General features: G+C 51.2%; 3 protein-coding genes across 6 annotated transcripts in view; 1 reads left to right on the top strand and 2 right to left on the bottom strand.

The window, feature by feature from the left end:
* Nucleotides 1-1,478: 1,478 nt before the first annotated feature.
* DNAJC7 (DnaJ heat shock protein family (Hsp40) member C7) lies at nt 1,479-21,402 on the bottom strand. The gene is made up of 14 exons (XM_064473070.1): nt 21,260-21,402; nt 11,369-11,457; nt 10,718-10,842; nt 10,510-10,623; nt 9,856-9,930; nt 8,209-8,327; nt 7,704-7,857; nt 6,759-6,923; nt 5,635-5,726; nt 4,358-4,431; nt 3,630-3,776; nt 3,246-3,398; nt 2,634-2,696; nt 1,479-1,773 (listed from the first exon to the last, which is right to left on the bottom strand). Exons 1-14 carry the CDS (start codon nt 21,340-21,342, stop codon nt 1,736-1,738), a joined length of 1,491 nt encoding a protein of 496 aa, XP_064329140.1. The 5' UTR covers nt 21,343-21,402; the 3' UTR covers nt 1,479-1,735.
* Nucleotides 21,403-21,499: 97 nt separating this feature from the next.
* Nucleotides 21,500-24,063, top strand: NKIRAS2 (NFKB inhibitor interacting Ras like 2). 2 transcript variants are annotated; one of them, XM_064473075.1, is made up of 4 exons: nt 21,500-21,965; nt 22,203-22,281; nt 22,382-22,444; nt 22,853-24,063. In XM_064473075.1, the coding sequence occupies exons 1-4, from the start codon at nt 21,872-21,874 to the stop codon at nt 22,947-22,949; spliced, it is 333 nt and encodes a 110-aa protein (XP_064329145.1). In that variant the 5' UTR covers nt 21,500-21,871; the 3' UTR covers nt 22,950-24,063. The 2 variants fall into 2 exon arrangements, with proteins under 2 accessions (XP_064329145.1, XP_064329144.1); XM_064473074.1 differs by having other exon boundaries at nt 21,518-21,965; nt 22,203-22,444.
* A 133-nt stretch (nt 24,064-24,196) lies between these two features.
* Nucleotides 24,197-27,240, bottom strand: part of ZNF385C (zinc finger protein 385C) — an 81,051-nt gene continuing 78,007 nt past the window's right edge. For all 3 annotated transcript variants that reach the window (XM_064473067.1, XM_064473068.1, XM_064473069.1), the window contains one exon: nt 24,197-27,235. In XM_064473067.1, coding sequence (XP_064329137.1) covers nt 27,011-27,235 — 225 coding nt within the window. In that variant the 3' untranslated portion in view covers nt 24,197-27,010. The remainder of the gene's footprint in view (nt 27,236-27,240) is intronic.

Here is a 27,240-nt window from a genome sequence, read left to right as displayed (position 1 = left end):
CGGGACAAGCGCAGCCCTCAAGAGGAAGGAAGACAAAGATCTTAGCATTCAAAGTAATCACTCCATGCAACGAATTCATTGCAATGTTTGTTCCTGCAGAAAGACGGTAAATCAGATACTACATGAAAGTTAGTGTCAGGTTTCTCCGGCAAAGAGCCTTGCGTGTGTTCGTACAAACACCCGTTTTCTCAGCCAAGCAAAGTTCGGCCCTCCAAGGCTCGCTACGCTGCCGCAGGGCACTTCACAGCACGCCGGGCACAGCAACGCTGCCGGGACCCTGCCCGGCTCGCCGGCGCTGCCGAGTGCCGCCGCGCTTTCCCTCAAACCCCCCTTCCCGGCAAGGCTGCCCGAAGCTCTGCCGGACGAGGCCACACGCTGTGCTCCAGAACCGTTTCACAGACGGCCTTGACCTCGAACAAAGCACCTAGTCAGAAGGAGTCTTCTCTCTCTAGAAAAAAGGGACGAATTCTGGAAGCAGAGCCCCCTCTCAGCTGAGCCTCTGCCGTAACACTACGTTTACGGTGACACACAAACCAGCGTCCTCGTTAACTGGCAGCTCCACCGAGCCAAATCCATCCTCAGCGCGAGACGGTGCAGCTGCGCGCGGCTCCGGGCTTTACGCTCATCCCTCCAGCACTTGTCCTGACATTGTGCAAGAGAAGCAAGTGACAGACCGTCAGTTCAGTTTGACTTTGCATTTTCTTGCTTCTTTGGACTAGTAAGTGACTTCTAGTTGAAAACTACTTTGACTAGTTTAGCATATTTGTACAGTTCCTGTAAACATTGAGAGCATACTGCTGCACGCGCACAGTAACCGCTTGCAATCATTAACCTGAATATTACTTTGCATTTCTTCAGAGCTAGAAAAGAGCTCGTCCGCGTTATCGATCAGCAACACGAAATCAAACATCAAGCTCAACAAAATCAAGTTTTAGCACAAATATTAAATGTTCAAGTGGATCAATTTAAAAAAAAAAAAAAAGTACGGTGAAGGAGTTCAGCCCAGAGCAAATTCAATATTCCCTTAAACAGGGCGATTCTAGGAGTGGAAACACAACGCCCTTCATTCTAGCCGCATCGCAGGGAATTCTCACATAAGCTGCTCTTTTAAACCCAACGAAGCATTTCTCCGACACAAAACCGTTAAGCTCACACGTCGCCATTTCAGTTAATGCCCAGTTGTGCTGCTCTGGGAGAACCACGGCAAAAAACAAACAACGAGAGGGAAAAAGAAAAGACAGCTGGCAGGTAAACCACAATTGTACGGAACTTGATCGAATCTTGGCAATATTTTCAGCAGATTAAGATAACTTACAAGTTACTACAAACCCTAGACATGCTGCCATCCTGCACTTCGGAGCCAACCAGAACAAAGTCAGAGATTACTTCACCCTCTTACAAGCTGAGATTCCAGGAGGACTTCAGGGAAATCCTCTCTGCGGAGGAGCAGGAACAGTCTGAAAGTACGGGCCAGCATGGAGGGACCAAAAGATTCAAAGCTTTATTTTTTTTCTTTTTTAATAAAGTTAACAGTAAAACAAAATTCACAAGTCTTCCCCTCCCCGAGCTGGTTTCCTCTTCACACACAAAAGCACACAAAACAGAGGTCTCCAACTGAGAAAATGAAACTGCTCTAAGTACAATGAGACATGATGAAGGAAGGAGTCTAAGTATGTCCGTATTCAAGGTTAAAATAAGCAGATCAGGTATGTGTGGGGTTTGGTTTTGTTTTTTTTTAGCCAAACTGGAAAAAGAAATTTCCAGGCCCAGAAGCTGAAAAAGAAAATGACAGATATTAGCACTTTCAGAACTCAAAGACAATACAGTTAACTACGGCCCTGAGTAGCCTGATGCCAAGCCAGTACTTAATTCAAACAAAACCATTCGAACAGGCAGGAGAGACGAGATCTTTGCTGTGCGTTTCCAGCAGCCAATTTCCAGTGATTACTGGGACTATGGGTAAAGGAGGCAGATTTACAGGGAGGAAGGCAAACCGTACACAAAGACTCCTCGAAATGCACTTAAAGGCCCTTAAGGAACTCACGCTTCCCCCTAAGGGGGGTACTGATGCGAGCCAAGTGCTGTGAGCTCGCTCAGCCCTGTGGAAAGCCATCCCACGCCAAGGTGTGCGAACAAAGCCTGCCCACGCGCGAGGGTCGAAGGGACACGGAGGAACAGCTCCTTCATCGCGCCAGTCGCCTCAAAACGTTGGCAGGCAGAGCCCCTCGGGGGGCTTCACAGCGTGACGGAACCGGAGGAGGTGGTACGTGCGATACGCACGCACAGGACTTCTGGGCAAGAGTTGCCTCCTGTTGCTTTAGCGCCGGCAGCTGTACCCAAGTTATGGTCAGCTACTTCGAAGCAGCAAAGCACCACTTCGATGGCAAAGCCTACACACAGTTCTTGAGAAGGGAACCCCTGGGTTTTGTTGCTTCTGAACACAAAAGCACCAGAACCGGCCATCGGCTGGGATGCTGTGCAGACAGAGCTTTCCAAGAGCTTAGGTACTTTTTCCTTTGGGAAAGTCAAACGCTCTCCTCGACCAGCACATCCGCTCTGGGAAACTCAGCTGCCCTGGCAAGTCGTCTGCATAGTTATGTTTCCAAAGCTGACAGGAGAACACTCCCACCTACCTTCAAAACTGAAGCCGCCCGGCCCACCAAAGAAGGCCTTGAAGATATTATTTGCATCAAAGTCTACAGGGAAGAAAAGGACATTGTGAGCTGAGGTGAAACAGCCAGTTAGCTTTCACAATTTAGAAATTGTCACTTAACTGGGGGCCCATAAAGCACTTTATGAACTGACAAAGGGCTGTAAACAGCTTGCTTTGAGCACTGCTGTGCAGCCGCAGAGCACAGGGTCACCGCAGTAGCAGAAAACCGGTAAAAGCAAAAGCTGTCGGGGACCGTTTCAGTCACAGGGGCAACCTAGGGATTTTGGATAAGCAGTGTTTAGGGACACACAATCTTTCTACCACTTGATTTTACGTGTCCTATGAAAGACTTCTGCCTCATGACAGCTGCTACCCACCGGATCAATCAAGGGTAACACCCACCATATAACCTAGGCAGTTTGCAACTTGAAACATGCAGTGCGGATCTGCCGTTCAAAGGCTTTCAGAGGCCAAACCAACTCACTTCATAGGAGTATTCCAAACGGGAGGTTTGCTTTAGAGGAGAAGGCAGACTCTAAACGGTCTAACCTTCTTAAAGGCTGCCATGGTAGAATATCGTAGGAGCACTTGCCTCCCATGTTCAGTCCATCCTCTTCTAGATCCTGCCCGCTGTCATAGCGGGCCTTCTTCTTGGGATCTGACAGGATGGTAAAGGCTTCACCAACCTCCTTAAACTTCTTCTCCTCTTCCTTCTGTACTTCCGCGCTTGCCCCACTGTGTCGGTCTTGGGATACAAAAACAGGCAGGAAAGTAGTTTTTAGCGTAAACAGGAAATGCTACACATTCCCAGCTGCTGCCACAGATTTCGGTTTGTGGGGTCAGAACTGCTATTTGCCCAGAAACTCCCCCCTCACATTTATTCCTGCCTCTGAGTGACGGCTGTGCAGGGCGCATGCATGGAGCAAGGGGATCCAAGCAACAACACACGCTCTAATAACGGGCTGTTTGTGGGTACCTGGATGATGCATTAGTGCTCTTTTCCTGTAAGCCTTCTTGATCTCATCTTCAGAGGCGTTTTTGTCAACCCCAAGGATTTTATAGTAGTCTTTCCGTTTGCTCTTTTTCAATTCCACCTGCGCGTTCTTTAGAAGTTGCTTGTGTTCTGGGAAGAAGCACAATGCCAAAGGAAAGCGGTTTTTAGCCTCAGGCACAGCCTCCTGCTTCAAAAGCGGCTGAAGCTCAACACGTTGAGATGACCTGGGCTGAAGGATTCAAGTGCCACAAGTAACCAATCCACTTGGATTTACAGGCAGGTCGCTAATTAAAGGCTCGCTGTCCGCTTAAGGCTGCTTCCAAATGTAGGTAAATGTCTCGGTGCTTTTAAACTAGTATTTGTTAGACACTGAACCACAAGGACTAAGGTTACTCTGTCCGTTTCATTTCAGGCTACTAAAAAAGCAAGATGACAGTTAAGAACGAGAACCACAACCAGGTGTTCTGAATCCAGCGCACTGCTTCAGCTACAAGCTAAATTCTCTTCTCGGCTTTCAATGCTGGAAGAGAAACCAGACTGAGGCAGGCGTTTCAGAGTGCTGCTCAGGACTTTTTCCCCCAGCAGGATGATACTGGAAACCTTGCAAATCAGAGCGTATTGTGGGGGGGGAAAGGCAAACAAACGCAATGACAAAAAACCTGCCAGTTAAGGGAAACTTAGGCACACAAGAAGAATGTCAGTATGCTCACCTTTTGTTTTTTCTGTCTGATAAACCTTTTCATAGTCTCTTACAGCATCTTCATACTGCTCTGTGTCCATGTAACTGTGGAAAGAAACACCGGTGGCCAAGGTGTACTTCACAGGAAATCTCAAAAGGGTGTTCAGGGAGAAGCTTTCTGGGTGGATATGAATTAAGGAAAAGATGTGCACTGGGCTGCAGAAAGGGCAGCCATCGGAGGAACCCACAAAGGGCCACTGCTAGGCTGACTGGAAGCCCGGACACCTGCTATTTGTGGGAAATCCTGGCACGGGAAGCTGTACTTCGGGCTCCAAGTGGAGGCTGCAGTCTCATCTGGCAGCACAAGCTCTACTTTAACAATCTGACAATTACTTTATCCAGCCGCAGGAACTAACACCAGCCAGCAAGGTTTCAAGGAAGCCGGTGCAGAGTCATGCACTAGCAACGCCGGGTAGAAGCGACCATCTCGGCACCTCAGACAGAGGGACGTGTGCCCGTCTACTGGCATTTCAGCCTGACTCATTAACCACTTACTGTAATTCAGCAATTACTGAGATGGAGCTTGAGAAGACGACTGAAGCTTGTAAATTAAAATGAATGCCCAACAGGAAGGCTGCAGTAACAGTTTTGGTTCGTCTACAAGCCAGGCAGCTTTGCCATAAACTGACGAATAAGCAGTATTGAGGAAAGCAGCAAATAAATCCGTAGTCAGAAGAGAGCTTCGACTACTTTCCTGGATGGTGCCAAGTCACAAAGGAGACAGACAGACTCGAACACCCTTTGCCCAACTCGCTCAGCCTCGCTGCGCTACACTGCGGTATTATCTGTGCCTGAGATAGGTACGGTCTCAGCTGATTTCTCCTTTATGGGAAGCAGGGCACCCCATTTCCAAATCTGGTTTGCTGGAAGGGTGAACAGCGTGAACAGCTCTGCCAGGGTAAGATCTCACCCGCAGCAGCCCTTCTGATAAAGCTTAAGAGAGAGGCCCCCTGGGACAGAGTGTCTTACGTTAGTCTATAAACATAGTAAGTCAAGCTTTAGAACAAATCCTGCCTAAATACAGCAATCGACAGGCAATCCCAGATCCGTGCAGGTGGGACAGACTACACAGAGCTTCCCCTGCCTCCTCATCAGCATAAGGAAGAGGAACAAATTCGGGGCCCCTTAAGACAGACCCTTTTATTGAACTTTAGCTTCAGATTTGACATTCCTGTCACTCGGTGCTTGTAGGGAGGAGGTTCGTATGCACAAACCTGCTCAGTGTGGCCATGATAAAGGTCTACTTACCACTGCGCTCTCCTCAAGTATGCTTTGATATACGTGTCATCCAGTTTTACTGCATTCGTGCAGTCATCTATTGCTTCTTCAAGTTTCCTAAGCTACAACGTCAGACAGAAGGTTAAGTGAATCCCAATCCGCTAAGAAGGGTTATGATTTCAGGCAACTGAAAGGTGTAAGGAATCTTGGAAAATCTCGCTGTTTTACGTGTCTGCATCTAGGAAACTTTTTCCAGTCCCCCCAAAAACACAGAGCTTTGTTCCCTCGGGAAAAATTAGAGGCTTGTCCAGTGAAACAGTAGAACTACGTGGTGCTTCTCTAAGAAATGCACTTGGAAACAAGGGTCTTCCTGAGAATGATCTGAAAAGCAGGTTAATCCCTGTCCAAACTAATTCCCAGACAGGAAAATATAGTTAAAAATATTTAAAATACCTTTTTTTAAATTAAAGCATTGTTTGTTTTCAGACACAAACAGCCATGTAAAATATCCATTACTGCTGCAGCTCATCCTATTTCCCAGGTTTTGAGAACAGCCTCTGTCTCTTGACCAAGTGGGGATGTTGAAATGCCTCGACGCTGGTAGAACAGGCATCAACACACAGAGACAGCTGAGGGGGAAACATGCCTAGAGGAAACGCAGGGTGGAAACTGGAAGCACTACCAGGTGCCTGATTGTCTCTCGGGATAGTGCATGACTGAAACGCAACAGCAAACCTGGAAAGAGTGTCCAGGGTTTTTAAATTAGGTAATTTTTTTTTTTAGATCAAGAAACAAAGCAAGAGATGAACTACAAAAAGAATAAGAAAGTAAAAATTACCTCCTCGTTACTGGGAGGGAAACAAATAAGGATGCCTTTATGTTGATCAAGATAAGGCTAAACTGTTCCTCCTCTCCCTCCCACTCTGAGCAGCTCAAGTATTTGGGTTTTGTTCCTCCAGGAGTCAGCTTCGTTGGCTGTTTGGAACAGACCCAATCATTGTGCAAGTACAAAAACCTGAATCGCTGCCTACAGCACTAGAAAGATCCAGCAGCCGCAGACGCCTATGGCTTCCAGAATAACTGATCTGCAGTTTATAAACTAGGTGGCGAGGAACACGATGAAAGACGGTCACGGCCAGGTGGCCGTTTCTTACCTTTGAATTGACTGTCCCTCGGTTGCAGTAAAGTTTGGCATTTGTTTTTATGTTATTTGGATCTATTCCTAATGCCTCTGTGTATAGTTCATATGCTAGTTTGTAGTTTCCTTCTTTGAATGCTTTATTCCCGTCTTCTTTCTTTGCTTTAAGTGCTTTGGCATTCTGAAAGAAAATATACCCTGGATAAGGATACTACGTAAGTGGCTCCGGGGTACCAAGCACCTTATTTTGCTGGGCAAGGGTCCTCAAACACAACTGTTACGGTTTGGTTTCAGACACCATTACAGAATACAAAAGGCACAGCCTCGCTACAGCAGCTGAAACGAGCTGTAGGCATTTCGCCTTTCCCCCAAGAGAAGTGCTAAGGAACAGCCAATGCCAGTTACAGGCGTTCTCCACAGCAACAAAGGTTGTCTAATGTTTAAGAGAAGAACATAGCAGTACAGTAAATTTATGGATTTAAACAAGATAATAGGAATGGGACCTCACTTTGAGAGCTTACACAAGCAAATGGATTTAAAAAGTCAAAGAACTACAACAGAGTAGAAAAGGGGGAAGGAGCAACATGAAACAAACAGTGTTTAAATGCCAGTCAACCTGCAGGCACTAATATTTAATCTGAGAGTCAGAAGTTCTTTTAGACGTGATAGACCCAGTTTTATTGCTCCTATATCTGATCAAGGAACAAAGAAGAATGAAAGGGAGGCAGTCTTCAAAGTATCACAGTCTTCCGAGAAAGAGCTTCTAGCAACTCACAGTTTTACCTAAAGCAGCAGGTGGTTGGCTTTGGGAAGGGCTGGATGCACTACTTGCTGCTGGAGATCTGGGGAACCCCTTCTGAGGGAGAAGGGGTTGATCCAGCAGAACCAAGTTAGGCGTTTGGTTAAAACCACAAAGAATCCCGGTAACTCTGCAGCCCCATCCCCAGCATCCACAACTTACACGGCAGGCAAGACATGCTTTCTCGTGATCAGGAGCCATTCTGAGTGCTTGGACGAAGAATTGCACTGCCTTCTCAATACAGTCCTCATAATAAAGGCAGAGACCACGGACATACAGAGCGTCTGCATTTGTTGAGTCCATGCGTAAGATGTCACTGTAACAGACGGATTTAAAAAAATTAAGCATTTCCCTATTCCAATTTCTCTCCGATCTCCAAACCCACTGTTGCCCAGTGAGATATTTAGTTATTTTATCAAGTCTGTGGTACAGACGTGCAAAAGGCATGGGAACTTGCTCAAGCAAGACTGCTCATTATTAACTGAGTCTAAATGCAGTTTCCCCGTGAGATTAAAAGGGAATAAATTCATGCGCTCGTCCTCATCCCAATTTGCATTAAGGACTATTTCCTTTTTATACTCCCTCCTTCAGCCGGGCTGTGGAGAACAGGCAGCAGCCAGGACGCGCCACCAGCTGTTACTCAAACTCTGGACCTTAAGACGCTCACCTTGCTACAGACTGTGCTTCTGGGTAGCGACCCAATAACGCTAAACATTCAGCCTTGAGGATTTTGAATCGGTGACAAGCAGGAGCAAACTCCAAAGCGCGGTCCATGCAAAATACAACCTGGTGTGAGAAAACACGTAAGTGTGAGCAAAGCAAATAGCCAAAGGCCTGGTTTGAAAGGCCTTTACCTCACTTGAGATTTTTTCATTTGCCTTTGAACAGGCAAGTAAGCGTGCAGACACCCCTTTCCTCTGCTGCTGGAGACGTATTCCATTAGAAAATTTTCCTCACATGCAGGTTGTTTTGTCCTTTAAAGGGCTTTGTGTACAAAGGTCTGTGGAACCTGCTATAACTGTGGCACGGGACTACACAGAAGATTCGAGGGACACCTGTAGAAGGTCCATCCCTTTAACTCTTCTGAAATCGCAGGCCCTAAAGAAAAAGCCAAGGAAGACAATTCCACCCCTGTTTCCTGGATTATAAAGACATGTGGGAAGGACAGAAATTCAATAGATTGAGACAGTCTGGACAAAACACAAAAAAAGTACAGTGCAGGGACTGATCTTACACTGGTCTGGCTGCAATGGGCAGGGTGATCTAATAGATCTTTTCCATCTCTGCCTCTCTGGTGGGGACATCTGCACGAGAACAGGGTCATTGTTCCACCAAAGTTCATCTGCTTCCCCAGCCCGTGACATCACGGTTGCCCGCTGTGGGAAGCACTGTGCTCCAGACTGAGAAGGCAACGGCTTTTGGGTGAGGAAGGAGCCAGAGCAGCTCTCCAGAAACAAAGATCACGTTTCATGCAAGCCTCCCCAGCGGAGCGAGACAGGAGAAGCGATGGGACAGATGCGAAAGCCCAGAACATGCAATACAGGCAGGGCAATTCCAGTTCCTACACATGAAACCCAGATTGACCATACATCCCACTTGCTCCTCATAACCAGGTGACACAAAGCTGGGATTTACTCTTCCGAAATCTTGAGCTTAGCCTAAGAGTGTGGACAATCTCCTTTCTGGGCCAAACTTGGGCCTTACATGCATCCAGTGAACAGAAACAGTTGCATGAGAAGCGTTTGGTGCCTTTCAGATTTCATACTGTCATATCTTGTTATATCAGGTCAGTACCAGCTGCATCCCGTTACAGCCCTTGGGAGGAAAGATTTGGAAACAGTAACGGAGAATGCCCCACGCAGACGTGCATTCCTCCTTCAGTGAGCCTCGCTATAATACTGGCAGAGTGCCCTTTTTTTTTTTTTAATTAAAGAGTTGAGAAAGAAGAATCCTGGATATGCATTTTAGGAGCAAAGCGTGATCAAACGCTGCTGCTCACAAAATCTGTATCAAACAGCTCATTCATGGTTCCACTCACCCTACAAAGCAAACAGGAATAGCGCATATTCAGCCCGAGCCAGTCACCCTCTTCACTTCTCATTTGTTCAGTGCTAAGAGAGCTGAGCTCTGCCATTTTCACAACTATTTCAGTGCACAAGACAGCCCTGCTTCAACAGCAGGGGTATGCTGTACAGCACCTCCCATCAGGACCCAGCTAACGTTAGGCAGGGAAATTACACGTGCACCTGGCTGAACCGGCCAGGTAAAATACACCTGTTCGAAATGCTACAGGAAACAATCAAGTTAATCATACCTTCCTAAAATCCCGTTTCTCAAAATCCACTTCAGCTATTTTTTCATACTCAAGCACGGTGCTGGCGTTCTTCAGCTGAAAGACAGGAGAACACAGCAAGCGTTGCAGGACAGCCACTGCTCTGAAATACCACCGAGCAGCAGTTACGCTGCCAATCCCTGAAGCATCAGAGCAAGAACTACTGCTGAACGTGGAACAATAATGCAAATTACACAAATACTCCTGCCAGCACATTAAAACCGGTTTGAAATCAAGTGACCTAACTGGTAGCCCAGGAAAATGGACCCCTGTGAATGAGATACAAAAGTGGCAGCAGCCTTCTCCATGCTGCATCGCCCACCTCCGTGCTCCCTTGCCACCATTCACCACCCCTCCTCTGGAGTGCCGGGTGAAAGACCAGCTTAGCCTCCGTGCTCATCTGCTAAGAGGAGACAATCGCACCCAGAAGTAACCACGCAATGTGCCGGTCTACGGACAACCAGATACAGAGACTTGGACGGCACCTCATTTTTTCCCCAAACGACTGCAAACAGTCGTTACGAACGATGACTGTGATCCCACCTTGCATATTCGAAGTGAAAGGCTGTTCAGTTCAATCCAATCCTTTTGACAGCCCCAGCTACTGGGAATATTTGAATTTTAAGAATCTCTTACCTCTTGCTGCGCCTGGGTGTTCTTATGATCCAGTTCTAAAACTCGCTGAAAGCAGCGGCTGGCAGCCATGGCATTCCCTAGGGAAAGATGGCACTTCCCTTCCCGTAGATGGCCCTGAGAAGACAGTTAAAAGGGACTTGAAAGAGCTGCAAAAGGGAGAGACGAGGGTACTGGGACGTGAATAAGAAGTATGAAGTTTTCCACGTACCCTTACAAAGCTATCGTCCAATCTGACAGACTGCTGAGCATCTCCCAGTGCTTCTCGGAATCTCCCCAACATCATGAGCGTAGCAGCTCTGTTACCATAATAACTGGCATTATTAGGACAGGTATCTGGAGAAGATGTAGGAGCACTCGCTGTTAGTGTAATGCAAGCAGTTATACAACGTGCAGAACATATTAGAAAGCCATGGTTGGACTAAAAAACAAATCACATTCCCTCCCAATTTATAACATGTCACCTGAGTGGCTTAAGATGACACATGATGGGCAAGCAGCTGTTTTGATGGCAAGTCATAAAGCCATTGTTTCCCCCGCTATACACAGGAATTAACTCTAAGAACAAAAGTTTGCGGCGTTCAGTGAGGCAGCACTGCTGACCCTGCATTAGAGGGAAAGCTGGACTGGTTTCGTGTTAAGAATATCTTGGCTGGAGGAGGAACAAAGAACTGCTGCGGTCACCCGTGCTGGCACCGACCTGCGTTATCAGTCTGGTGAAATTCCGCACGGTAACTAAAGCAGGCAAAAAGTTTTCATCCAGCACGTGCTGTTTGACACCCTGCTGGTGTATTTTAAATCAACAACCAGCTTTGATTTTTAGACATAGTATTCAGCAAACATTATCATCAACTGTTCTCACCTATGGCTTTTGTGTAATAGTTGTATGCTTCATTGTAATCTTTCTTGGCATAGTATGCGTTTCCTTGTTCCTTGAATGATTCTGCTTCTCTGAAAGGAAGCAAAACACCACATTTTAAGAGGAATTGAGCACCAGAACAGATTCTGACCACGACCGAGCATTTGATCCCCCCGCAATCTCAGTGTAACTGCAGTGCTCCAAAATGCTCGCGGCTGGTTGCTGCAAGACTTCCTCTGTACACACTGTCCATGAGAAAAGAGCATGCCTCGTGTCCTGCTGGCTCTCAGCTCTTCAGCACTTCGCTAGGGCCATGAACAGGGATATGCAGGGATACTACCTAGCTGAAGATTGCAGGAATGCAGTAGCAGGCTAAAGCCACCTTTGAGCATCTTCCCTTCAGCCCCAGATGCACCAGCTTGTAGAGTCCAGCAAAACTCAGCTGTGCATGGTTAATCGAGCCAGCCTCCTCCTGTGAGGTGCTGCACAACCTCAGCAGTCACTGAAGTCAAGAGAGAGCGCGCTGTCTGTCTTTCAGTAGTCGTCCCACATGCTTAAGAAACAGGGCCAAGAACAATTTCTACATTCAAAAGACAGCTAAATTGAGGAGAAATAAGGGTGCAAGCCTCAAGCAGAAGCTTGGCACTGCCTTGGCAACAGGTCCAGAAATAGTCCTCACACTCAAGAGCAAGCATTTGCAGAGACAGTTTAGGACATTTATAAACACACAACATATGGTTTAAAGCAGCATCCCTTAAACTCTTGAAAGCAAAGTTTCCCCTGAAGGAAATTAAACCATCCTCCCTCTCCTCCCATCTACCTTCACCATCTTAGATAAGCAGTCCAAGAGGGATCTCATACCATGGTGCTGAAGTTTAATTCAGCTTCACTGAATTAAATTCAGTGATTTAATTCACTTGCTTCCCCTCCTAGACTGTTTAACATGTAAAAACTATGAGGCCGACTCAAAAGAAGCATCACCCCACTCTAAGATACAGCAGTCAAGACTTGCATCGTGCTTTTGGGACATCACTGCTGTAGCCAGAGCCACAGACACTGTTGGTCCACTCTCCCAAGCACTTGCACAACCAGAACTCTGGCCCCAGACAAAGACAAATTCTAACCATCAGAACAAAGACCAGCTCAGACTCCATCCTTCACGTCCCACCAGGGACCCTGCCAGCATATCTATGAGCCCCAGCTACTCTCTCCTGCGACAACTAGTGATCTTCTGCTAGAGCAGCCCCGCCGCAGGGATCACCTGCACAGGGGAAATCACCGTATCACAAGCAGTACAGTTCAGGATGATTACTACAGGTCATCTCACTCCTCTTGGGTCACTGCCGGCTGATGGGAACATCGCCTTTGCCGAAGCAACGAAAATAGCTGGGTGACCCCCGAGTCTGCCAGAGCAGAGTTGCACTTGCAGGCTCAAACACGGGGCAGTTCCAGACTGTGCTGAAATGTTGGGCTTCAGCATTTTCTTTACAGAAGGGTCCAGAAGCGAAGGTGTCTCTCTGCGCCACTTGCTGCAGGAAAGCTATTTACAGGGAAACCCAAGGTAAAGAAAAGCAAGCCAAATCAGAGAAGGCAGGAATAAAGAGTGAAGAGTCACAGGGCTTTTCACATACAAGTACCCCCACCCAGCTCCAGAACAAGCACGAGCTGTTCAATTGCTCTCAGGGCAGACGAGCTGCATTCCTGTATTACTGTAAGAGCCAACGGCCTGAGTCAGAGCCAGTCTTCAGTCTATAAACTATAAACACCGAGATAATCTTTAGCTTCAAGAATTTAGGTGCATCTATCGCAGAAAGTATAATGCCAGCGATCCACTTCTATATTTCTGTACATCTTTACAAAATGCTCAAAAATTAGATGCAACTTTGGGCATGTTTCAGGACTGGGTTTTGCCCAGAGGAAGCAAAGACTTTTGACTTTCACAAATCACATTCTTAATAAACCTAATAGGACAGAAGTTCACTGGCAGCCGCAGCTACAACCCATTCAAAGAGTGGGCGAGGGCTCTTGCTATAGAAGGCACACTGTTAGAATGTACCATAGTGAGAAGGCTCTTTCAGTATATAAAATAAAAACCGAAGGGAAGACTGCCGACTAGTCCTGCATTTTAGTAAGCTGCCAAATCCAAGACCTGAGGGCGCGGAGCGGATTTGGTAAGAGTCGACTACCACTTCACATTTTTATTTTGGAAGTCCTAGAGATCAGATCCTTATGTGATAAATGCACTTATCTGCTGGAAGCTGCCCTCACAACCGAGCTGCCAGCCCATGACAGACTTAACTCAAGCCGCAGCACCCTCACCGAGGGGGGAGCGCGGCCAGAGCCCCCCGGCACATCTCAGCAAAGGCAGCGCAGGAGCCGGAGCGGGGAGGAGGGATCCCACCGGTGAACGAGAGCAATGTTCAGCGAGCCTACTAGAGAAAGAACAAAGGGAACTGTGTTGAAACAAGTTCACATGTTTTTAACCTCACTCAGGCTTGCCATTGGCCGTTCCCACACAACTGCCTCATGCAAAGGGTTGTTTTCACTGAACCGTCGCAGTTTTGCCAGCTGGCAAAACAATAGACACAGGGAGCTGCCACGCCGAGGGCCCGCGGGCCACCGCTGAAGTGTGCACTCTTCACTTTCATTTTTAACTTTTGCTATCGGCTACACTCCGGTAATGGGCCAGACGCACCCCTGCCGTAACTCTGCTGAAGCCAAGCGCTGGAAAGAACACACAACCACTGCTGCATTTATTTGAAATAAGATGAATAAGTAACGGGGTGGCAAAGAAACGGTTTAGCACGTGCACCCCACTGCCTCGGAAAGGTCTCGTCACGGCTCCTGGGCTCAGTCCGTCCCCGCTGCACCCGCTCCAGCAAACAATGAACTCGCCCGCCCGAGACGGGAAACTGCTGTACCTCCTCCGCCCCAGCCTTCCCACCACCTGGCCCTAGGAAGGTGCTTGATCTGCAGCCTTCCTCTTCCTCAGAAGCCAGCACGCTGCCAGATCCTGAGGGGCAGGCAGCTGCCAGTACAGCACCGCTCCGTGCTCCTCCTTCCCTAGGGCCACAAGATCTAGAAACGATTACGTGCCTGTGGGATAGATCTGTATCACAAGCGGCAGGGCTCACACTTTGCATGTTTAAAAATGAGTCCAAACACAACCACCTTTTTTGACTATTACAGATCAAACATTCAAAATACAGTGGGGAAAAAACCAATCAGCAATCCTGCACTGCTGGAACCTCGGCAGTAAGTAGTTTAACCAAATCTTTATTCTCTTGTTTCTGTAATCATAAATGGAAAAGAAAACCACAGATCCTATTAAAGTACCTTCTTGCAGAAGGTCTCTGTTGTACAGTCTGAAGAAAAGGGTAAAGAGTATCAACGGCAGAACCCATCTCTCTGAGCCACCACCATAACCTCCTTCGCGTACCAGTCCCTGACTCACAGGTCTTTTAGCAATTTTACCTGTCCTGTTAGGAGGAAGCATTGCCTAATAGGTACAGCTAGAGGGCCAGGTGCCAGAGCACCCTGTCTGCCAACAAACTGCTGGGAAGAGCTGGGAAAACCAGAGAAAGAAAACAGATACACAGCAAAATCAACTTTCACAAAGCACTGGTATTCTGAGATGCTAGAGGAAACACCTGAACACAAGAGTTACTGTTTTCTACTCCTTTTTATTGGTCTATTCTCCTTTTAAGCATTTAATTTAATGCAGATTGATATATAAGCAAGTCACATCACCCCAGATAACACCAGCAGAAAGGAAGTACACTGGTATTCCTATTGCTCACATGGGTAAAGCTTAACGATAAAACCAGATCGTGAAAGAAAAAGCAAATTGCCTCCAAAGCACGAAGGCAAAGACAGTTGCTGGAAACGCAAGGCTTGTGGTCTGAGATCCTAGACACAGAACAGAAGCATCTCTCCCAGTTGCGCTCCACTGATATAGAAAGCTCACAGAGAAAACAGTCCTTGTTTACCACGGTCTCTGGCTATAACAAGAAAAAAATGCAGATCTCCTGATATCACTGGTAATTGTTTCAATCCAAACAGATGCTGCAGCCTGAATGAGATCATTCTGCATCTCGCACTGATGTAGGCTGCATTCCCCACTTGCTACTTTTGAAACTGAAGAAGAATCGTGCTTTGCTAAAAATACGATCCAGGCTGAATGGATAGCTTTGTGAGGGGAGGTTAGTGTCTTCTCAGGGCCTCTCCACACTGGACACAGAAGACAGGGAAGAGTCGCACCAAGGATCTCGGGAAGAAGCTTGTCTTTCATTGCTTGCGGGTACCACGGCTCACAAGGAGGGGACTGTTTGGACTAACTCTCTCCCTACAAGCTAGTCAATTTTTTTTCCCCTCTTTTATAAGATTTGTTAGGACCCCTAATTCTTCAAGTGCTCCGGCCCCTGTCACCCTAGAGGACCTGCCACCAAGACAAGCGGCAGCCACCTCTTCTGATGCTGCCCTCGCACACCCAGAGCCTCAGAGGATGCCACACGCGGCACTCGCTGCCTGCCTGGTGGGAGAAGGAACCACCACAAGGCTCCCTCTATTCCCCGTGCCCTGCTGAAAGCTCAGCCCCTGCTCGTTCCCAGAACAGAAGAGCTATGAGAAGCAGCCATCCTGCGCACCAGCGACACAATCCCACGTTTGCCTAACAGCTTCTGCCTCCTCAGAGCTTCCACATGCTGCCCCCGCTCGAGCGCCGATCGTGGTTTCCACCCCTCCTATTCCAGCTCCTAACAAGACACACAGACCTACCTTGTAACGCACCTCACTTTCTAAGTCGTGGAAAACTTGTGGGATCTGTACGCAGAGCACCCCCCAGACCCAGGGGTCCTGGCAGACCCCGTGCACGCAGGTACCTGTGCTCAAAGCAACACTACTCAGCTACAGAAATCCAGCGTTTAAGCAGGTGGCAGACTTGCTCTCTCGACCCTCACTCCTACTTTATTTCCTGCCTCCATTACGAAACAGCGACAAAACCCCAAAATGTAGGATTTAAGGAAGGCTCCAAAATCCTGCCCTGGCCAAGCAATCTTTTTTTGGGATGCTCCGACAAAAGGAACACACCTGCCTTTACTAAGCAATTCTCACAGAGACTTTCTTTTTAAGTGGATACAGTGCTTTTATCTGGCATTTTTTTTGGTTGAAGTCCAGCCCAGATTCTCAGCTGTCAGATGTTACTCAGCTGCTTGGGTAAAATAAGTTTGGTGATCTCAATACAGCTCACAGCGGGCAGATGTCTAGAGCTTAAAATTAGCTGTCATATTTGCCACTGGACATAGTATACTCTCCCTCCCTTCTTTCAGGACTTGGAAGAGAAAGCCAAACACTACATGGGCCACAGAGATAGGGTATACCTCCCTGTACGCTTTAGAGACCCTTCCTCCAGGCTAGGTTTTACACTTCGAGCGAGGATTTAGAGCGAAGGGAATACATGTCTGCCTCTCTATCATCTCCCATCAGTAGCATTTGTGTCTTCTGTCTCTGGTGCAGAAAACCACAGAAAATCATATCTAAGGTATACTGTGATCACCCTCTGCAGCCAGGCAGCATCACGCTGACCCTGCTGCAGCAGAGACCAAGCTGAAGGCAGAGCACAACAGTACACCACGCCACGCGTTTCTCTGCACATCAGCACCCCCCACTGAGCAGGGAGTGGGTTTACTACTAGCTGCAATACAGAAATGAAAATTATGACATTTACTCACAGCATGCCCCAAACCAGGGAAATATTGAGCCTGCACAGGCAAGTATCTGCATGGACAGTCTAAATACTCTGCAAGTGAAACATAAAAGCAAAGGTCTGTCACAAGTCTCTCACAAGAGCAGTCAACAGCAACAAATCTGACATTTCATATAGAAGGCACGCAAAAACCCAACGCTATCCTCTACACGCACCCAGAACGTTCCCAATACCTGAGGATGAACTGAAACACAGAAGACCAAAAGTCACAACAACCAGAAAACACCACAAGAAACCAGAGAGACGAACCAAACCTCTCCGTGCATCTGTCAGCGAAAGCAGCCAGAGGAGCCCCAAAGTTTAATTGCGCGGTTACGAAACACACCTCGCTCCAGAGCTCGGTATTAACCTAATTCACACTAATGGCACGATCGTTTCTGGCAGGGTCACTTCACAGCTGTCATGAGAACCCACGGAAGGGTCTAGAACCAGCTAGAAACTGCCTTTTTCCACAGAGGCCTAAATGAAGGAAGCCAGCCAGCTGTGAGAATTACATGGTAAACCAACTGCATCTACAACATGATTCACCCTAGAAAAGCATGCCTTGTGTTAAAGAAAACGTCTGGAATTCTAGGTACTGACCGTCTTTTCATACTGTAAAAAGCTACTACCTAATTCCAAGTATTCAAATGTGTGGGAGAGCAAATAACTATGCAAGCAGCTTCTGCTGCTCCCTGTATTATCTTACGATCATAAAGTAATTACACATTAGTAAAATGTGCTGGATTTACAGCCTGGGAAACTCAAGTGCCCATTTGCAAGCAGAACAGGAATAGTGGAACCTTCTTCAGGCCATCCCGTAACGAAGCCTACCCACCAACGGTGCCCTACCGCCGGCCGAACCCCCCTCCTGCCAGCACTCCCTGTGAAAGCAGACAAGTAGCGACATTTATTCACCAGGAGCCTAACCAAGATGCAGCTCGCTTCACACAAAAGAGCAGTGGAAAGCTTCTGGCTACTCACCAACACCTGACAACCTCCAGGTAACATCTGTCAAACTAATTAGTGACCCAAAGGCAGGCGAGGTCTGAAACCTTCTTGACTTCTGCACAATTTACTTTGGGTGGCAAATTTCGTGTTCATGGCTGTACGAAGGTTAACTCTGATTTCCTACCGAGGCATCAACACATCTGAAGCCTGCAGCAAAAGCAGCGTAAAAGCAACAGTCTGTGCAACATTTCATAATTATATTTTCCGAATGATTTGAGATACTTCTTTTTAAGAGGCTGCCACATCCTCCAGTGCTGAAGAACGAGTAGAAAGATCCACCCTTAGGCATGCACATCAGACAGAACCTAGAGCTGCCAGGAAGATGACAAGGAAATTCTCCCTGGCAAAACTCCAGTGACCCCAAGCTTGCAGATCAGCTGGGCCCAGGAAAAAGCTGTTCCCATGGGTAAGAAACCTTTAAAATTAATTTTAAAAAAAAAAGTTACTTTTTGGGGGTGGACCAGTCTCTGACCACACAACTCAAGCCCTGCTCATCAGCTGCTCCCCACAGGAGCTGGCATGAGCAGCACCACTACCCAGCAGATAAAATTAATGCAATTACATCAACCCTTTTCCATAAGGACCCCCAGAATTTATGCAGCAGCAGACAATAATTATCCTGTGACCACACTATTCCTGTGCCTTAAACAATCTGTGAGTGAGCCATTTGGCATGTTTTGAGCTGTTTGAGTGCATTAGTTACAATCATTCTGAAACAGAGAGCTCCACTTTTGCTAATTTCCTAATTTTTATTAAGCCACAGAGAACAGAATCACGCATTTAGACAAAGGGGAGTCCTTAAGCAAAGTATCTGTATCTTGTTGTATTGTAGTTCCTAAACAGAAGTACAGAACATGGAAACCTTTGACACTGACTTAGCCAATTCAGAAAAGGTTTTCACTTATTTCTGCTGGAGTTTTTAAAGAAGCTTGCACAGACACACCATAAAGGCTGTACTAAATCACGTTCAAGTGTATGTCTGTGCATGCCCATTAACATGGAGTGCCTACATAGCCCTTACAGGGTTCAAGATGTTTTACAAACATTAGACACCTAATTAAGCCTCCAACTAGTCTCCCTAATACGGGGACTATCACCCAAATTTACATGAGATCAACTGAGCCACAGAAGTCAAGCAACTTATTAAGCCAGGAAGGGCCAAAGTAGAGAAGAGGTTAATGCACAGAACCCCAAGAAAATCTGCTCCAGCTGGCAGAAAGGCCTGAGAGTGTAAGGCCTGCACTTTCTGCACAACCAGAAAGAATAACTGGAAGTAGAATAATCATCTCTTACCCACACATTTCTCAAGATAAAGAAGTAATATCCCAACAACAACAAAGAAGGAAACATCGTGAAGTCACCTACAAAAGCATTCCATGGTAATAACCGTGAACCACGGCACCGGCCTTATGACACCGAGAAAAACCCCAGACGCGCGAGACAGCCCCTGTTCTTCACAGCTGAGCCTTCACCTCGGAGCAGGGCAAGGACCAAACGCTGCCCACGAACTCCTCTACCTTTCCCAGGAAGATAATCCTATTCGTGACTGGCTTCCTGCGCCCATCGCTTCTGCAATGAAACTTGGGGAGGAGGAAGGAAGGGTAACGTTAGAGGTCACTATCAGAACATGACTGTGCCTTCAGCATGGCATTTACTGTTGGATATTTTTAACATTTCAAACACCACATTTAATTAGCCTGGGGGAAGGAATGACTTAGCCACACACAGGGCTTTCCCAACTTTACAGGCCATGCAATTTGTTGGTATTCTATGCACAACATTCAGGTGCCTCTTCAGCAACAGCTAATTTAACTCCTCAGAATGACATCACCAGGAAGCCAGCTCCTTCCCGGCGCGGCTCCTTAAGCCTTCATTTTCTGACAGTAAACAAGCAGCACAAACCACCTCGGGCCACCAATATTATTTTGAAAATACTGTTCCTCAGAGGCCACTTTCCATTTTGTTTCCTCCTTTTAATTCCATCCACTGAGTAATTTTCTAGAGCAATTGCCTCACCTTCTACAGAAATAGTTCTCTCCTCCCCAGTTCCCCAGGAGATAACCAACTGCCAGCGCTTGATGCTGCAGAACCAGCGGAGTTTCCTAGACATCGGACCTTCCCATTCTCTGCCTGCAGAGACTGCAACGCTCAGCTGCTGCGGGGAACCAGCTCGCTTGCTCTTGAGAAGAAAATGCGAAAGAAAGGTTGGGATTTCCGCAGCGCCCCAGCCTTAGACGACACTGTCTGTGTTCCCTGGGCAAGGTGCACCAGGCCACTTTACAAATAAACTAGTTACTGAAATTTGAAGATGCTCTTTAATTACGATAAGATTTTCAGAGCAGGACTCTGCTCAAACACACACCCGCAACCGATGGTTTTCCCGTTATTCACAGCAAGGCAGGACAGGGTAAAAACTGCTGCGTGTAGATTTCAAACAGTACCCGGGTCAAGGGAACGGGGTAGGGTGAAGAAGCGGAGAGTGCTCAGATGTACGAGTCTGAAGCTCCCCTTCTACACCACGGTTTAATCCTTATCTCCTTGTCGTCAGTGATGGGAGAAAGCTCTCTCCAGAACCAGCCAGCGCAGCCTCCAGACAGAGAGATGTTATTTCTATTTCTAGGACACTGAAACCCTCGTTGACTGAAGGCAGCCTGGCTCCACCACTGGGTATACGTTCTAATCCTGGTATAGAGGGAGGCCATGGGATCCCACACGGGACGCGCAGCCAAGACGTCCCAAAATAAAGTGTCGCCCGCAGCAGGCGCAGCCCCGCACGCTGTGCGGCGTGGCACGGCCCGCGGGGCGAGGCGAGGCTCGGAGAGCGGCCTTTGCCCCGGGGGCCCGGGGCCACGCCGAAGCCCCCCGGCAGCGCGCCCCGCCCGGCGACCGCGGGCCAGGACCTGCCGGCGCCCCGCCGCGCACCCCGGCCCCGCACCGGGAGGGGCCCTGCCCGCCCGGGAAGAGCCGGCCCAGCACCTGCAGCTCCCCGGCACCGAGGCCCCGAGCCCCGCTGCCCCTGGCTCTGCCAGCCTTACCCGCCCGCCGGGCCGCGGCCCGGCCCGGCCCCGCCCGCCGCGGGGGACACCGGCCGCCCCCTCCCTGCCCGGCGGGGCGAGGCCGGCCCGTGGCAGCCACTCTACCTCCGCGTCTCCTCCTCGCTCTCGGGCTCGCCGGGTCCCTCGGGCGCCGCCATGATCACATCGCACTCGGCCGCCGCCGCCATCTTACCGCCGGGACGGGCTGGGGACGGGCGGCGGGGCGGGGGCGGCGCCGGAAGGGGCGGGGCTTCCGCTGACAACGATGGCGGCGGCGCGCATGGGTCGGCAAGAGCGGCGCTCAGCCGGGGCGGGGCGGCCCCGGGGTCCGCCCGCCATGGGGAGGCAGGGGACGGGCCCAGGCAGCCGGTGGGAGTACCGGGGCGGCGCCTTTCGCTCGCCGCCGCCCCTCGCGTGCCGCCACCGCGCCCCGGCGGTCCCGTCAGAGCCCGGTCCGCCCGCCCGCAGGGGGGCGCTGTGCGCCGCCGCCGCGCAGTGAGGCCCCGCCAGCCCCTCGGCCCGGTCCGCCCTCCGGTCCGCCTCGCCCCTGAGGCCTGGGCCGGCCGCGGGCACGGCCGCGTTCCCCCGGCGCCCCCTCAGGCCCTGACCCCGGTCCCCGCCCGGGCCGTGGGTGCCCGCACCGGGCAGCGCGGGCGGCCCTGCCCTGCCAGCCGTGCGTGGCGGGCGGGCTCCCGCAGCGGCCCTGGCTGAGGCAGCATGGGGAAGAGCTGCAAGGTGGTTGTGTGCGGCCAGGCCTCCGTCGGGAAAACGTCGATTCTGGAGCAGCTTCTGTACGGGAACCATGTGGTTGGTGAGTCGGGGCGGGGAGGGAGCCTGGCAGAGGCCTGCGTGGCCGCTCCGCTGGGCGCCGGGCGGCCCCGTGCTGCAGGCGGGGAGCAGGAGGCCAGGCTGTGCCCGGAGACCCCGGCGGTGGGGGTGGAGGAGGGACCGGTCCTGCCCCAGGCCGGGCGGCAGGACGGTTTGGGCCGTGCCGGGGCCAGCTCCCTGGCCAGGGTCCCCATGTCTCCCCTGCGCGCTTCTCCGTCAGGCTCCGAGATGATCGAGACCCAGGAGGACATTTACGTGGGCTCCATTGAGACGGACCGGGGGGTGCGTGAGCAGGTGCGGTTCTACGACACGCGGGGCCTGCGGGATGGCCTGGAGCTTCCCAAGCACTGCTTCTCCTGCACGGACGGCTACGTGCTGGTCTATAGCACTGACAGCAAGGAGTCCTTTAAGCGGGTGGAGCTCCTCAAGAAGGAGATTGACAAGTCCAAGGACAAGAAAGAGGTGAGTACCCCAGGGGAAAAGGGCTGCACCGTCAGATCTGCACCCCTTGTCCAAGTTCACACCCAGAGACTCTCCTTTTCTCTAGCTTATCACAAGACAGTGACAGCGTCCTTGTTCCATAAGGCTCTCAACTGTAACTGGCAACTCTGCTGGGATGCTTCCTGGGTGTACAAGTGCTCAACAGGCCCTTCCACTTCGGGGCTGGTTTGAGACACACAGACCTGAACAGGAGGGGAAGCTGGCAGAAGGAGACACTGGGAAATGTGGTGTTTTAAAAGCCCTTAACAGGGAGGGGGTGTTAGCTCAGGCTTGGGCCTGGCACTGAGGGTCTTCGAGGCAGAGCCAGGCAGCACTGTTCAGCTCTGCATTTGGTACCTTCAAGGATTCTTCTCACCCTTGTCTGAACAGGTCACCATTGTGGTTTTGGGCAACAAGTGTGACCTGCAGGAGCAGCGCCGGGTGGACCATGACGCAGCCCAGCACTGGGCAAAGGGCGAGAAGGTGAAGCTGTGGGAGGTGTCCGTGGCTGACCGGCATACGCTGATCGAGCCGTTCATCTACCTAGCCAGTAAGATGACGCAGCCACAAAGCAAGTCTGCTTTTCCCCTGAGTCGCAAGAACAAGGGCAGCGGATCCATGGATGGCTGAACCTTGTTTTCCCTTCTCTTCTGTTGCCACCACCTCTCCCTCACCTCCCTCCTTCCCTTCCACTTATCTCCTGCTGCGCCTGTTTGGTGTCATGGAGCCTGCGGGAAGCATGGTGGCACAAGGAACGGGCATCCCAGGGCTGGGGATGGTCTCTGAGGATGAGAGAGGTGAGCCATCTCGCTGCACTGGGACAGAGACTGCTCTTTTCACTGCCCAGCCCCTGCAGATGTTGGAGGTACTACAGGAAAGCCAGGATTCACCAAGTGACACCCCTCTGCGCTCCGGGCAGAGACCCGAGGGCCGTAGGCTGCTGGAGGGGAGGCACAGCACTGGGCTGGCCAGCAGGTGGGGATCAGCTCCACGGCTGAGCACAGCCGGGCCAGAGGAAACTACTCCCTCTCCCCTGAGCTGCTCTCGTTTGTATTTACTGATGCCATGTGAAAGAGCCCACTTGCTGGCCCTGCCTCCAGCCCAGCCACTGTCAGAGCAGCTCTCCCCTGTCCTGGCTCTGCAGCGTTCCCCAGCAGATTACCCCTTACCTGGCAGTGCCCGCTGCTCCTTTATGTGCAGAAATATTCAGTCATCCTGCCCCAGTGAATGTGTAGCGTGGAGCAGGGCAAGATGCTGTTACTGAGGGCAGGGTGCCCATGTGCACCACACTGTAGCCCTCCTCTTCCTGAGTGGGGACTCAGTCGTGACCTTGGAGAAGCTGCGACTGTGCTTAGGCTGCACACCCTGATGCCTAGGGCTGTGGCAGCTCTCGCTGCCCAGCTGTCGTGGTGCTGACTTCTCTCAGAATCTCCCCAAGACAAGGGAAGGGCATCCTGGTCCCGCCCAGCAACACGTGTTCCCTTCAGCTAGTCTGGATCTAGGGGGGAAAAAAAAAATGACGAGAAAGCCCTGGCTTGTTTATACTTGTTCCTTTTATTTACTGAGTAACACAATAAAGCGATGAGATTCGATTATCAAAATATTTTCCTTTTTTTTTTTTCCCAACAGTTATAGTACATCAAAAAAATATACAATGAACATTACAGGAGGGGTACTGGCCAAGTCCCTAGAGTCTGTTTATTCCATTTTTGTGGGGATTTTTTTTTGAGGGTTTGTTTTTCTTTTTTTGAATCAAACTGTTCACATCACTCCAAGGTTATTTACAGAGGGGCACACGTTATCGAGCGCTATGGACTACGCCCTACTACCTAGTACAGCATATGCTAAGTCAAAGGCAGTAAATGCTTTGGATAGCACAGGAGCAGGGGGCGTTTCTGGAGGGGGGGATGCGATAGAGGGAGTGTGTTCTTACGCAGCTCGTTGTAGTAGTATTGTTATTAGAAGGAATGGCTTTCAAGGGGTTAAAGTGCCAAGTGTAGGAGTGTATTAGGACTCCACTGGTGGAGGGGTAACGGGAGCAGCCGCTGCTGGTTCCAGCACAGGATTTTTAGAAAAAAATGCAGGGGAATGACCCACTAGTGCCAAGTGGCTCCTGCAGGCTGGAGCATGGCTGCAGCCGGCTGCTCCTGGTTCCCCACGCTCCTGAGGCTGGTGGGCATGCTGCGGGAGGGGACACACTGCCCTCCTCTGCTGTGGCAGGGCTGGGAGTGACTGGCGAGGTGGCCTGGGGAAGAGCACAGTGAGATGAGCAGGAGGAGGGCTGGAGCTGGGCTGATCACGGGCTGCTTGGCACTGCGATGCTCTTGGAGCTATGTCCCTCCCACTGCCCGCAGGCCCCAGCCAGCACGGGCGCCTGAGCTGTGGCACTGGGATCCAGGCTGCACTGGGCTGTGGGACCGTCTCCCTGTCCCTGTCAGAGCCGTTGCTGCTGGGAGCCTCCTCTCAGCTGCTCTCCGAGCCACATCTCCCACCACCGTAAGACCTTTCGGTTGTCTCTACCCCCAGCCTTCCCTTCGCTCTTCTCCTGGTGCCCTCTCTCCACTTCCCTCCTTCCCTGGGGTCGAGAGGAGACGCCCTGAGCAGATTAATCCGTAACTCCCGTCCTCTGCCGCAGGAGCAGGTCAGCGCTGCCCACGGCGCAAGAAGCGGGCCCGCCAGACGCAGGCGTACGGCTCCATGCCGCCTCGCTCCCTCTGCGCGGGTTTCCTGCGCGCGCCCGAGGCTCCAGCTCTTTCCGCCAGCTCTGGGAAGCAGAAGCATTTCAGCCGTGTGCGTTTCCCGTTGCCACGACCCTGTCCTGAGCATCGGTGGAGCGCGCTGGACAAACACCTCCTGAAATCCAAGCGTTGCTTATGGCCAAGACGTCGGATACGTGTGCTTGTGCGTGTGGAGTCCCAGGTGCACAAACCGACCTGCTTCTTCCCAAGGGCTGGGAGGGAATGTGGGCCACAGCAGAGGTCTTTGAGCCAGCACCCTGGGCCAGGGGACGGGAAGGGAATCGTCTGCACGGAGCTAAGTGTTGCGTTGGTTTTGTCTGCGCTGACCACCACCCCAGGCTGTACAGGCAGCGTGAGCACCAAAGTAAAATGCAGACAGCAAACGCGGCGGGCGAGCTGCTCCCCCTGTATTGCATAGATCGGGGTGGGTCGTCACTCCAGCGTAAGGTCCATTTGGGTCGCAACTTTCCTGCATATTTCTATTTACAGCAGCGCGCTGGGAACCCGGAGCGCCGTGGTTACAGTTTTCAGACCAGGTCATTGCTGGGCTTTCTGAGCACAGTGAAAAGCAGAGCTACGGCTTCAGGGTCCCTCTGGAGCCTGGCTTTCTGCAGGCTACAACGGGAGCATCACAGGGAGAATGCCAGGCGTAGGCTGCGGGCGCTGCCTGCTCCTTTGTACCTGATTGTCCGGGCTGCTGGGGACACCTTGTTTTCGGGAGCCATCGGTCACTCCCTGGAAGCTCCTAACAGGGATGGGGTTGGACGGCCGGGCACGGCAGCTGGTCGGTGGGCGAGCAGCGGCGTCGCCTTTCACTGGAGAACCAAAAGTGCTTTAGGGACATTCATGCAGCCTCACAGCATCTCCCAGAAGGCAGGGGCAGGGCTGTCCCCCACGGGTGGGACAGAGGCAAACAGCTGGCGCCGAGCACAGAGTCACCTCCTTGGGGAGCCTTCACCGGATGGCCTGGCTCTCCTGTCCTCGCTGGGCTGGAACGGAGCCCATCTCCGGCTGCATGTCCAGGTTGTGTGCTTCTTGGTGGCCAGGGCAGGGGCAGTGTGCTTTCAGAGGGAGAAGATGCCGGCCCTGGGCTTCAGGTATTGCTCTCGGAGTGAAGATACGGTCAGTGTGGTCAGTGCCCGCTGTGGCAGGGGCTCTTTGGCTGGTGGGACGTAGGGGGTCGTGGGGTGTAGGAGGCTGGTGGGGCAACATGGATACCCCCAGCCAGCACAGTCAAGTGCAGGGCTGGCGAGGGCACAGCCAGCCCGGCCCAAGAGGGGAACCACCAACTTTCCACTTGCACTGGGGTCGTTTCTCCCAGTACAAGGTGGGCTGAGACTCCCCTTGCAGTTCCCTTCCCACTGGGCTGGCAGGGACCGGACAGCCAGAGGGATGCTCCTTCCCCCAGGGACCAGCCAGCTCCTCTTCCAGTCCCACCACCTGGGAGGGTGATGAACAAGAAAGTGGATGGGCCAAGGACAGGCAGCCCCTGCCCACGAGACACAAGACGGTCCTGCTGACTCACGCACTGTCCTCTCGCTGCGCCGCGCAGCCGCGTGACGGGCTCCTCTGCTGAGTGTGGGGCTGGCACAGCCGAGGGGAGCTGTGGGGACGCACGGCGGGGCTCTGCCGGGGTATCTTGCTCCAGAAAGAGCCCGCTTGAAGCAAAGGAGAAGCTGGGGTCGATGGCTACGATTATGGTTTCCCACCAGCCAGAAGAGCAGCCTGCCCGGGAGCGCCGCCCTGCACCGGGCAGCCCCCGCGGCGCAGCCTGGCGCGCGGTGGACGGACCCTCGGCGGGCGAGCGGCTCTAGTAGGGCGCAAAGACAATGGGGCCCGGCGTGGTGCGGACGTGGGCTGGCGGCGTTCGGAAGAGGGCTGGTCCAAGGATCGGGGCTTGGAAGAGGGTGGTGGCGGCGGCGGGTCTCAGGGCGAGGGGGCCAGGCATGGCACAGACGGCGGCCGCGGTGAGCGGGCTCGGCAGGAAGCGGGTCGCCAGGGTTTTAGTGAGATGCTTCTGCAAAGCCAGCTTGGACTGCG

Source organism: Phalacrocorax carbo, chromosome 25, assembly GCF_963921805.1.
Source record: "Phalacrocorax carbo chromosome 25, bPhaCar2.1, whole genome shotgun sequence".
In the NCBI taxonomy this organism is placed as follows: Eukaryota; Metazoa; Chordata; class Aves; order Suliformes; family Phalacrocoracidae; genus Phalacrocorax; species Phalacrocorax carbo.
This window is presented reverse-complemented; position numbering and strand designations above follow the sequence as displayed.

What these genes read in the sequence shown, in the direction of transcription:
- DNAJC7 (XM_064473070.1), bottom strand. Translation starts at nt 21,342, where the DNA reads ATGGCGGCGGCGGCCGAGTGCGATGTGATCATGGCGGCGCCCGAGGGA. An exon ending in AGCGAGGAGGAGACGCGGAG is followed by an intron (nt 11,458 to 21,259) that starts GTAGAGTGGCTG and finishes GCTTCCTTTCAG; the next exon opens with AGAAGCAGAATCATTCAAGG. An exon ending in TCAGACAGAAAAAACAAAAG is followed by an intron (nt 3,777 to 4,357) that starts GTGAGCATACTG and finishes GCTTCTTCCCAG; the next exon opens with AACACAAGCAACTTCTAAAG.
- NKIRAS2 (XM_064473074.1), top strand. Translation starts at nt 21,872, where the DNA reads ATGGGGAAGAGCTGCAAGGTGGTTGTGTGCGGCCAGGCCTCCGTCGGG. An exon ending in GTACGGGAACCATGTGGTTG is followed by an intron (nt 21,966 to 22,202) that starts GTGAGTCGGGGC and finishes CTTCTCCGTCAG; the next exon opens with GCTCCGAGATGATCGAGACC. An exon ending in AGTCCAAGGACAAGAAAGAG is followed by an intron (nt 22,445 to 22,852) that starts GTGAGTACCCCA and finishes TTGTCTGAACAG; the next exon opens with GTCACCATTGTGGTTTTGGG.